General features: G+C 30.3%; 1 protein-coding gene across 1 annotated transcript in view; it reads left to right on the forward strand.

Annotated features, from left to right (window-relative positions):
* The window catches only part of LOC111639352 (multidrug resistance-associated protein 4-like), a 69,419-nt gene that overhangs the window by 13,835 nt on the left and 42,239 nt on the right, over window positions 1-13,345 (forward strand). The window contains exons 2-5 of the mRNA XM_023385221.1: window positions 4,765-4,875; window positions 9,480-9,585; window positions 9,665-9,883; window positions 10,831-10,920. Of these exons, the coding sequence (XP_023240989.1) occupies window positions 4,765-4,875; window positions 9,480-9,585; window positions 9,665-9,883; window positions 10,831-10,920 (526 nt within the window). The remainder of the gene's footprint in view (window positions 1-4,764; window positions 4,876-9,479; window positions 9,586-9,664; window positions 9,884-10,830; window positions 10,921-13,345) is intronic.

Below are 13,345 nucleotides of genomic sequence, written 5' to 3' on the forward strand. Positions count from 1 at the left end.
ATGCCTTACGCCGCCCTTGGTCATAGAAATGATGTAATTTGAATATAAATTATTTATAAATACGTATGTCTAGTTATATTTTTATTACTACGTAAAATATATTTAAGAGTTTACGACCACTGTGCTGGGTGAGACGTTGTTGAAACAAAAAAAGTTATGCATTCCATCACGTACATAAACAGTATCGTAATTCGCCAAGTGCAAATCAGCACATTCGTAAAATTTTTGTTTATTTTGAACAATCCGGATAATCGAAAATCCAGATAATGGAGATCCGGATAATGAAGGTTCTACTGAATTTGATTTACTGCAAAGCATGGAGTGAGTGAAGTTTTATATAATACTGTAGATGTGACAGATGAAAGCAAAATTCATGAAAACCCCAGGAGAAACAGTTTTTTTATTACTCACTCATCTGCATAATTTTCATTTTAATAGCCTGTACATACATTGCTGTATGATATTTACATACAAACTGACCACAATCATTGCAAATGTAAGGCTTTTTTATGTCTTTTTTCTTACAATGTAGATTACACTGCCTTCTGTGCCTTGAAATATCACTCAACTGATTAATTCGTAATTTTAAAACAAATCCACATACCTCTGTTTTAGGTTCTTGTGTTTGTACGAAGCTTTGGTTGTTGTATTGTACTTTCACATTTGGAAAAAACAAGTAGACATTCAATGTTAGGAAAGACTTGTTTTTCTGCTGTAAGTTGTTTTTTATGGCATGCAAGTATTTAACCGATGCATTTATTGTGGCTATGTTTACCCTTCAATAAAACAGACAAGGTCCACCTATGAGTATGTTTGGACTTTATGTTACGGCATATTTAGTAGAAGTTTCCCATGCATATAGAACACGGGGACAAGATCGTCTATGAATTCAAAAGTTGAAGGAGATTCCTCACGTTTTCTACAAGCTTTGAAGTCATTAAAAACATCATATTTGTTTTGTTTCATTGTTCTCACCAATCTAAATTATACTGCTTCAACCGCTTCTAACAGTTGGTGCCACCATGTACATTATCCTACAAGAATTCATAAATTTATGATATTATTAATGCTTTTTTCTTTTAATCAGTCAATAATCATGTTTTGTAAATGCACGCGTTGAGTGTCAAATATTCTTGAGCGTACTCCTGCACTAGCACCATTTTTGCAGAAACAGCTCGCAGCAAACGTCCCGATTAACAGAAACATACTTTAATTTCATTTCTAACACAGCAAACACTACCCATTGGCTGAAATTATTATACTGTATTTTGTGAATTCTTTTAAGCGTTCACATTTAAGGGATTTAATTGGAAACCATGTACAAAAAGTTTTTTCTCAATTAATTTCCCTCAAATGAGAGAGATTAATGTGAAAGTAAATCCTAAATTTATATTAATTTTTTTGGTATCTTCATACTTACCATTTTACACTTTTGTGTATGCATTGTCTATTGGGCCTTGTTTATTAGTAGGACTTATTACACTGGTGATGTTTCTGATTAGTAAAGAGAAGAAATCTTAGTCAAAGATTAAAATCAAAAATTATTACAGAGGATGCGGCCTTTTCTTGCGATGAAAACGCCGGCCGCAACCTCTCTTTTATTTACACTTTAATTACCATCTTTACAAATGTATGAAATAATCATTATTTCTGTTAATACACCATTATTCAATAACTAGCTGTTACCAGCGACTTCACCCGCGGCGGTTTTGCAAGCAAACCCCATTTATATTCAGTATTTCAACAACCATAGTAATTGTTATATAACAACTACCGCTGAGAATGATGAGAATTGCCGAGAATCAAACGAACTATTTTCAATTTGATCAATTTTCTGGAACGTTTACATTCGTTCTATAATCGAACCAATATGCAATAACAAATTCGAATTTAAAAACGTTCGAACATTTGGTTAAAAATCGAAAAATATATAAAAATATTTATAACAATGTTTGAAATGCTATTAATTTAATACACTTAAGTACTTAATGAAGACTAAACGTAACAAAAAATCGCATTTAAAATAGTACAGTAGAAGCCGTTTTTCCGGTTAAGACTTAATCCTCTCCTTCCCCCGCGGGGGAATTTCGAAAAATCTCTTCTTAGTGTGCATTCGCATGGTATATCCTACTAAAACGCAGTTAAAAACAAAAAATCACACCTAAAATAGTACAGTAGAAGCCATTCTTTCGGTTAAGCCTTAATGCTCTCCCTCTCCTCCAGCGGAGGAATTTCGAAAAAACCCCTTCTTAGTGAGCGTTTTCATGACGTACCCTGTGTACCAAATTTCACTTCTTTAGGTTCTGCGGTGTTTGTTCTAGGCGATGATGAATCAGTCAGTGAATGAGTCAGTCAGTACAAGCAATTTTATATATATAGACTAGCTGCATGGACCTGCTTCGCTGGGTTTTTATTTGTTCGTACATTTGTATGTAATGTAGTTTTTGTTTTTTATATATAAAAGACTGTTTTTCTAAGTAATCTAGAATCTAGCTGCAAGGACTCGCTTCGCTGGGTTTTTATTTGTGGGCAAAAAGTAACGATAGTGAAGATTAAGATAATTACATTATAGCCAATCTTACCCGTTTTTACAAAATGCAAAAAATAGGTCCCCCGTTTCCAGACTAATTAGAGACCTGGTCCCGATTCTATTTCTGAACGTCTCCTGTTCACGTCCAGTCAAACGAACTATTTTCAACGTTTCTGGAATGTTTACAATCGTACTATAATCGAACCAATATTCGAATTTTATGTTTGAATTTAATTTGGATATTGTTCGAATTAAAATCGAACAAATTCGAACATAACATTCGAAATAGAAAACCACTTTCAACCACTTTCAGCCCCATATCTTTCGCATCCTTATAGCTATCGAGACGCAACCACTATAGTGCACGAATGGAGAAGTGGAGACCGCTACCACATACAAACACCATTCATGTGCGATGTGTAGTTTTGGCTAAAAAGTGAAATATAGGGACACACACGTACATTTATATATACAGTAGAACCTCGATTATCCGACCCAATTGGGGACTGNAACAGTGACGCCTCACTTTTCGATTGTCAGGCCGAATTACGCGTAGGCGGGTAACAAATATCTTATGATTTAAATTCCACATAAACGAAAAGTAAGGCTAATTATAGATGATGTGTCAAATATGTTCGCGAACGGGTTTGGCTTGAGCCATAGTTTGGACACTACGATAAAAATGATAATGATGATATTTCATCATTATCATTTTTATCGTCTTTATTTCACGAATAATTTGTTATTTTTAAGTGCTCATTTATAAAAACAAAAAAAAATTTACATTGAATTCTTATTTCTGACTAAAAGTATCTATTTGATAATTTAATTTAAGTATTTTCTAGATTTCAGCATATTTTTATTAAAATTGTACAAACAAGTCTATTTCATTCTTTCAGATATGTATTTTATTTTATTTTTTTAGATATTCAGTGTTTATAATTCTATGAGTTCTTATCTTTTCTTTCTGCACAAAGTTTTTAATGAATATGGAACAAGGAAATTTCGGAAGTTCCGATCGGAAAGTGAATCTTGATCTCCGGATTAGCTCAATAATATCCAGCATCCGGTAGTCTTTTATAGACAAATGTTAATGCATAAATTTTATTTAAGTGCTGTTTTAAATAATTAAACTAAAATATTATTATTTATTTATATCAAAAGTTTCTTTAATAGAATGAGATTGGAAATTTCAGATATTAAAATCATCAGATGTATCATTTAAAATTTATAAAATTAATTTTGTCTTTGTTCACTTATTTCACCGGACAGTAATTNTTTAAAATAATAATCATCGCTATTGTACCGTTAAAAATTAGAAAGTTAAGCCTCGTTTAAATACTGGCTCTCTTTCATGGTCGATCCAGTGTTGCCAGCTAAAACACGTAAAAATAATATTAAAGCAGCCAAGACATAGCCAAATATTGTAGTGCCACATCACTAGCGGACATTTGAAATTTGCCGACTAGGACGGTCGGTTAACCGAGGGGTCGGTTGATAGGGGGTCGGATAATCGAGGCTCTACTGTATATAGATAATTAATGTAGCAAATAAAGTTTTTCTTATACAAATATGTATATGTTTTGGATAAACTTCTGTGGTCCTTAAATATTTTCTAAAATCAATTATTGATTTAGCCTTTCTTTATTCACTTTCTAAGACAAAAAACTCACAGTTATAATTTTTGTCACGTTATGATACTTCAATGCAGCATTACTTTACCGCATTTTCTTTTAAAGAAAACGTGCTTGCCACTGGTTTATTTTTATTTACCATTGTGACTTTTTTACTTTTATACCCGTGTACGTTAATTCTTGATATCTTTGTTTAACGAAAAGTTGTGAAAATGGATAATTTCGATAAATGGAGATTTCGGAATAAAAATTTCATCTCAAAAAATTAAGCTTACTATAACTGTGAACGATTGTATCTGCTGGTAATTTCATATTAATATAGCTGGTTTTGTATGCATTATTTATTTACCTTATACTTCGTATCACTTCAGAAATGTTTCAAATACATTGTAATTGCAGTAGTTAGAAGGGTGATGTAATATATACAAAAATTTTTCATTGTGTGTTTTGGAAATTTGCACTTCTTGAAAAGTCACAGTAATTGTTAATAAGTATTTATATATATTATTTATTGTCTTTCATTAGATTTTAATTATAATAAGAATCTGTAGAAAAAAATAACTGCATTGAACAATAAAAAATAATTTGTCTATTTTTCAGTTGGCTTTTTCCAATAATAATCAAAGGAACAAAGCGCCGTTTAGAAGAAGAAGATTTATACGAAATTTCGAAATATCATAGTTCAGAATATCTTGGAAATATGATTCAGAAGTAAGTTAATCAACTTCTAATGTTTATTCTGATTAAACTGATCACTTGTCTAAATTAGCCAAAAGAGATAAGGAGAATTTATTCTTTTAAGTCACAAGTACTTTCACCATGTGAAATGAAACTGTGATTATAGATAACTTAGGTATTGTGGTATTTACCACAATACCTAAGTTACAGTGACCAAGCTAATTGTTATAAAATGAGTTGGCTGAAGTATTAAACAATTTGGATTGTTCATAAACAGTTTTCTTACATTTACATTTTCTTTTATAAATAGTATATAACCGCTTTTATTCTGTTTTTTTTTTCTTCAAAAAATAATGACCGTGTAATTGTTTTAATGATTTATTACACCGTTTTATCGGACGATAATAGTTTATAAACATTCATAAAATTTCGAGTACTTGCCAATGTTTATGTTTCTTGTCAACATGAGTGCCTATATCTTTAGTATATAGAAGCGTGAAATATTTGTTATGTGTACAAATTAATGTTAAATTTTCTAGATATAACGAAATTGTTTAAGACCGCGTGTTTTAATAATAAACATTCTTCGTATTTCACTACTTAAAAATACATGACCATGTATCTTAAGTCCCATAAAGCTCTGGAAGACGTTTATGATCAAGGAAAAATTTATGATGTTTGTTTTCTGAAAACTGATTACAATATTTGAGAATTTTATTCAAAACATAAATAACAGTATTGCGTTTTGTTAATGATTTTTTTAAATTCTAATTTTTAAAACCGATTTTACTATGTGGGTAGATAGAAAGTGTTTTTTGTAAGTTCCTTATGAGTTAGGCTGGGCTAAAATTGATGCAGCCAGTGCTGTAGGACAAAACCTGATATATTCAGATGGCATCCTGAAAATTCCTTGAAATTTACTGAATATTCTCACTTCCTCAGCCGTTTCTTTACAAATATAAACAAAACACCAAACGCTTGCTGAGCTTATTATTACTTTAATTTCACGTTTTTGTTCACGTTTTTTAAAATTTGGTCTTGACAGATATAAGTTAATTCGAGATGGCAATGCCATTGGTCCTTTTAATACTGAACACAACTCCCTCTTTGCAAGCAAACATTNAAATATAAAATATTAAAGACTAATACGAATAAGTTATTCTTGTCTTCTTTGTCGACTTCTTATATCATCACAGGCACATGATCCACGTACAAATATATTTTATATAAATATATTTCGTTATGGATGTTTCAGAATTTTTCTTTATAATGAAAGTCCTGTTAGTAATATCAGGAGGCAATCGCTCTTATCGATATCCCCTGCATCTGCTTCTGCATGAAAGGATTGGAACGACTTCTTAATAGCATAGTTTTAGTTTACTAAAACTACACACACATAAGGACTAAAACTAAAATAGCATTACTTCTTAACGCCGATAGCACAGAAAGAATTTTATGTATACTGTATTCGAAAGCTGTTTAATCAAACTACTGTATTTTAAAACCATTTAATCTTTATTTTAAATTTTTTGCTATATTTTAACTATATTAAATTTATCATTCTGTAATACATTTTTTAAACTAAATTTATGTTGCTTTATATAGCCTACATGAAGAACAACCATTATATTTTTAAATGTATATAGAAGATCGGTATTCTTTAAATACAAATTGGAACATTACACTGTACAAACATAAATACGAAAAAATGATTTATAAAGAAGGTTCAAATTTCAACAGTTCTGACAAAAGTAAAATGACGAATGGAATGTGTTGAAAACAAATATAAAAATTCGAAAAGAAAATGATAGTGTGCATTTTAACAGAACAAACAGGAAATGTCATTATTAATATNCAAATTTAATTATCCGACCGTAAATCACACTACTTAAAAACTTCAGAAGCAAACACTTAAAAAGCAATCGGACATTACAGAAAAGCCGAACTAACACAATCCTTCATATATTTAGGGGTACGTGATAAGTCCTCTTTTTTTCGTTTTTGATTAAACAAAATGCGGAACGTATTAATTTGACCCGGTGTACAAGTGTACAATTAGTACTAGTTCTGTCTGCAATAGAAGCTGAGATAATTTTACTACTCTTGGAGTAGGGGAAAATTCACTAATGCATCAATGAATAGCTCATGCTCGACAATGTACAAGCAAAACATTGTTTACATGAATCTGTTAGTTCTTTCTGACTTATTAGCCTAAACTGCTTCTTAGGAAACACACTATATATAGCTGCATAAGTTCTATTGCTTTAGTCAGTGCCGTAACTAGCCATTCCTGTGATCTGTGCAAGAATTTGTATTTATTCCCTTAATTAATTAGGTTTGGGAAAATAATAAAACAAAAACATGCATTTTGAGTCCTCCTTCCAAATGGACCCTGAGCGGGTGCACCTGCTGCACCTACCTAGTTACGGCACTGACTTTAGTAATTATTTAAAATAAATTAAATAAAATTACAACATAAAAAAATAACAAAATTGAAAATTAATAATAAAAGTATTAAAATATAAACATATTATTTTAAAGAAATAATGAAATTTCATTGTAAAAATATAAAATATTAAAGACTAATACGAATAAGTTATTCTTGTCTTCTTTGTCGACTTCTTATATCATCACAGGCACATGATCCACGTACAAATATATTTTATATAAATATATTTCGTTATGGATGTTTCAGAATTTTTCTTTATAATGAAAGTCCTGTTAGTAATATCAGGAGGCAATCGCTCTTATCGATATCCCCTGCATCTGCTTCTGCATGAAAGGATTGGAACGACTTCTTAATAGCATAGTTTTAGTTTACTAAAACTACACACACATAAGGACTAAAACTAAAATAGCATTACTTCTTAACGCCGATAGCACAGAAAGAATTTTATGTATACTGTATTCGAAAGCTGTTTAATCAAACTACTGTATTTTAAAACCATTTAATCTTTATTTTAAATTTTTTGCTATATTTTAACTATATTAAATTTATCATTCTGTAATACATTTTTTAAACTAAATTTATGTTGCTTTATATAGCCTACATGAAGAACAACCATTATATTTTTAAATGTATATAGAAGATCGGTATTCTTTAAATACAAATTGGAACATTACACTGTACAAACATAAATACGAAAAAATGATTTATAAAGAAGGTTCAAATTTCAACAGTTCTGACAAAAGTAAAATGACGAATGGAATGTGTTGAAAACAAATATAAAAATTCGAAAAGAAAATGATAGTGTGCATTTTAACAGAACAAACAGGAAATGTCATTATTAATATAAATAGAACGATACACGAAAAATTGAATTTATTGAAACCACAGTCACTTCTAAGTCATATAATTAAATCTTATAAATTTACAAGAATAAATCGCATGATTTTAATCACTTCGGAAAATTAAACCATTAAATATCTATTTTTAAAAGATTTTTCCTTCTAATGATATTAAAAAGGACTCAAAGTATATATTTTTTGATATTTTTAATAAGATATCTAAATATATATAATATATTTCTATGCAATAAATTCAAATGTTTAATTTTTCATTAAAAAATGTTCCAGTTATCTCTTAAAGTGGCGTAGAGTCATAATCAGTTTACTATACATTTAAAACTTTAATTATTAATAAAGTACATTTTGATCTTAATTTAAGATCACGATAATGATGAATCATAATCATATTAAAAAATAGTAAAATGTATACAAAATGTCTTCGGTTTAAAATTTTGTAAAAAGTCTATTTTGTTTTATAAAGAAATTATACAATAAATCGTAGAAAAATAATAAATACAGGTATACCTCGCCTTACGTCGGTAATTGGTTCCAGGAGAACGACGTAAGTCGAATTTACTTGTCTCCGAGTCACTAGGCTAAACCATAAATTACCATTCCCGGTTCTGTATTTTAATTATTAATGCATTTTTAATAATGTATGGTTAATAAGGATCTATTTTAAGCTTACAAACAAATAAATTTTAGTTTTTAATATAGTACAGAAAAAAGTATTCTAAATTTACGAATGCATGTACTGTAAATACAGAACATACTAGTATATATTTTAATATGATTTTATGTGCTTTAAACGTTCTTCTAGTGATATTACGACTTCAATATTTGTGGCGGACAGACGTAAAGTCGAATAAAATGACTTAAACTTGATTTTTATTTTTCCATATACTTTTTTGACAAACGACGTATAATCGGGAACGACGTAACTCGAAACGACGTAAGTCGAGGTNCTCATCTGCTAGTGTATATATACACTAGCAGATGAGCCCGGCGCATATATATATATATGACTATGCTGAGTTAAGATTACATCGATCTTGTGACATATAGCAACGTCGCACAGCCTCACTCTTCAAATCGGTTTCGCTTGTTTCTTGGAGTCTTAGCACACTACATGTCCAAACACATTTTGATTTGAACATTACTAGAATGATTTATTATTAATTGACTGACTTCATATTAACAGGTGCCGGATTAATAAACCATTATAGTATTTTCATAATAAAATGATAGTATTGAAAGCGCTATTAATAACTTATAAATTAAAAAGAATTGAAGTATTAATTAGAAATATTGTTTTAATTTATTACGTTTCGTTGCAATTTCGTTATCAGAGAGTGGAACGAAGAACTACAGAAGAGAAATCCAAACATACTGAAAGCTGTATTACGATTAGTTGGATGGAAATTTTTAATACTAATTTTACTTACATTGGTTCAGGTACTTTACAGTTGTTTCGCTTAAACATTAATCATATATCAAAATAATTTAAATAACTGATATTTATGTACATTTGCAGGAAACGGCCGTAGTTGCAGGAGAATTATACTTTTTAGGATTAACAGTACATTATTTTGAAAATAGGTCGGAATGGAATTCATACAATATTTACTTAACCATTGTCGGATATTTTGTCATGGTTGCGACTTATTTGTCTTCACATAATACTAATTATATTATGACAGAAATTATTGGAATGAAATTAAAAATAGCTTTTTGCGCGATTATATATAGAAAGGTGAGTATTAATTATAATGTATTATGAATATATTATTATATTTATATGCTTCAGAAAAAAAGACCTTTTGAAATAAAAGATTTTCTGTGCTTATGTTTAGTACAAAAAATTATGATTCGTTGTTAATTTACACACTTTATTAATACGGGGTTTTATGTTCGCATTAAAGAATTAAATTTAATTAACATGGATACAAAATGTTCAATTCACTTTTGTGTTGTTTTCATGTACTGGTAAGTGCATAAATATTTCAATAGGAACTGCCACTGTTAATGACTATAATAAGCAAAGGTGACATGATGATAAAAATATTGGTGAGCTACTGCCATAGAAATTACCTCGCTTATAACAATTTATGTACGTGCAATTATTTATATGACTTGATTGTATTTCCCTGGATGCCCTAACTGCAATATAGCAAAATTAGTTCTGTAGTCGTTGGACACAAAGAAACGATGACAATAGCAAATTAACAAAATGAGCCCTTCAGACGCTCCGTACGAAACCAAAGAGTACGTAAAAAATAAAAATGCCGAACGTGTTTTTTCAATTTGATATTTGTCTTTACCATAAACAGAAAAGTACGCTTAAATGTACTTAAATTGTCACATCTTAAAACTTCTGTACCACGTTATTAAATATAAAGATGTAAAATTTAGTATTTATTTGCATTTTCCAAATATAAAGTCTCAGTTAAAAAAAATAGCTATTTATATTATTTTCGAAACATATCTTTACATGGCAATATGTCTTTTATCTTTATTAACATAGGTAAATGTTGTCTAACACGGTTAATTAACCCGTTATTTAACATTAATTCAAGTAATAGTAACACTTGTTGAAAAAGTTAGAAAATTTTATTCCATTTCTTTGTGTAACAATTTTGTTAAAAATTACTTTGTTATTAGAACATAACATATTTTTTATTATATATAAATTTTTTATAGGCAATGAGGTTAAGTCCTTCATCTCTTGAAAAATCGAATGTTGGGCAAATGGTAAATCTTATAGCAAATGATGTCAGCAAGTTTCAAAATGTAAGTTGAAGTTATTATTCTTATAAATATAAATACACATAGTGTATTAATATTTTTATCTGCTATAATAAAGTTACACGAGAATAAAAAGATTATTATGTATATGTAACTCAATTACAGGTACATGGGTTTACTTCAAAATCTCTGTTTTATTTACTATTAATTCTAATATGGATTAATTCGGGTAGATAATTATATATTCAAGTAATGAAGTGGTTACATCTGTCATATATACAAATATTGTAGAAGTATAACTGATGCTGTGGGTCTACTGGACCCGCGGCACATTTTCGATGTCGTTTATCAGCCGCTGTGCTCATTTTAATGGCATATGCGATTCAGCAGCTTAACAAATCTACTGACTAACATTGTGGTAGGCAGACGTGTTTCGCATGTAACAACGATATAGGTTTATAAGAGTTGTATGTGTCCATTGCACACAACAGTAATTTTACGTAATTTTGTTTCTATTGAAATGTTTCATGTTTTTTCCCTTAGCTTTTAATTTTTTGTTTCGAAATGGGAAACTTGACCTTGTGTGATTGGGTTTACAACTATTTTATGCAAAGCATGTTCGTAAAGTATTTACAAGCTTTACACTCATTGATAAAACACTAAAATCTGCTATCATTTTATATTCATGCCGATAAAATAGTGTTTCTAAAAAATTCAAAACAACGCAAAAGCTTGCCTGAATTGAAAGTGTACAACGATGTTTTTCACATTCAGAACTTATATAAATTACTGAAATTTATGAATACAGGTATACCTCGCCTTACGTCGGTAATTGGTTCCAGGAAAACGACTTAAGTCGAAAAACGACGTAAGTCGAATTTACTAGTCTCCAAATCTACTTGTCACTAGGCTAAACCATAAATTGCCAATTCCGGTTCTGTATTTTATTTATTAATGCATTTTTAATAATGTATGGTTAATAAGGATCTATTTTAAGCTTACAAACAAATAAATTTTAGTTTTTAATATAGTACAGAAAAAAGTATTCTAAATTTACGAATGCATGTACTGTAAATACAGTAGGGCCTACATACTTGTAAATGTATGCGTCGATTTTCCGAATCAATTGGGGATTGGGGTTGTCCGGATAACTGATATTTCGGATAACTGATTCAGGTACGAACAAATAGTTTAACGCATCCGATGTCGAAATTTTTCTCCGTTGCGTTTCGCTTCGCGTTGAATTTTCGTCGATGTTAAGCCTAACGAAGACTATTGAATTGTTAAAACTTATAATTTTATTTTGTACGAAAAAAATAAATATATTGAAAAATATAAAAATAATAAAAAAATTATACTTTAGAAGTTAATTTAGTATCAAAAACGTAAAATATTTGAGTAGCCCAAGACATAGCCAAAGATTGAAGCGCCACAGCACTGCCGAAAATTTAAATTTGCCGACTGGAATTCTTTCGGATGATTGACGTATCGGATGATTGACTTTCGGAAAATCGACGCTCTACTGTATTTTAATATGATTTTATGTGCTTTAAACATTTTTCTAGTAATATTACGACTTCAATATTTGTGGCGGACAGACGTAAAGTCGAATAAAATGACTTAAACTTGATTTTTATTTTTCCATATACAGTACTTTTTTGACAAACGACGTATAATCGGGAACGACGTAACTCGAAACGACGTAAGTCGAGGTATACCTGTATAATGCAATTCATTAATTTGATTTAATAATTAAACCATTTGTCAAACATAAATTAAAAATGTTTCGGAATATTACAATTTTCATCTTGTAATTTATATGCAATTTAGTTTTGATTGTAACAATCAGAAGAAACCTTTAATTTCAATTGAAAAATAATAAATGTAAGAGGAAAATTTTTATTGTGGAAGCACAACTGTATTTAAAAACGTGTCTTTTTTGAAGTCTTTCGGTCATACAGGCAGTGAAGATCTTATTGCCGTTCCTTCCCAACTCCGTCTCGTTGAGTTGGTTTCTTGTGTATCACGACTCGATGTAATGAATCAGGTTCGTTGGAAAGCACACCTCCACACTCAAATTGAATATATGTACAGTTTATTTACAGTTGTAGAAAGTACAAGTTGGAAAACATAGTGTATGTACAGGATAACCATGCGTAGTGAATTCACGTGCCAGATTGGCGTCTGGAAACTAATAACCTTTGGCGAGACCTCAGTCAGATTGTGGAGTCGGCTCAACTGCACGGTCGGTCCGGTCTTAGCACTAACCCGTCCCTGAGAAGATCAACAGAGGAGAACACTCTCTCTACACTCAGCGGGCTTCCCAAGTGCCTGAGACTACCGTGTACCAGTCTCTTGCCCTTCTCTCCTTTCCTCTCGTTCGGCCCGCAATTTAAGGGTTTTTGGACGGGGACTTCCGACCAATCACAATCCCTTTTCTTTGCCCGAACAGCTTACACTCGGGTCCGCC

Source organism: Centruroides sculpturatus, unplaced genomic scaffold, assembly GCF_000671375.1.
Source record: "Centruroides sculpturatus isolate CEXI.00-Female unplaced genomic scaffold, Cexi_2.0 scaffold942, whole genome shotgun sequence".
NCBI classification, from domain to species: Eukaryota; Metazoa; Arthropoda; class Arachnida; order Scorpiones; family Buthidae; genus Centruroides; species Centruroides sculpturatus.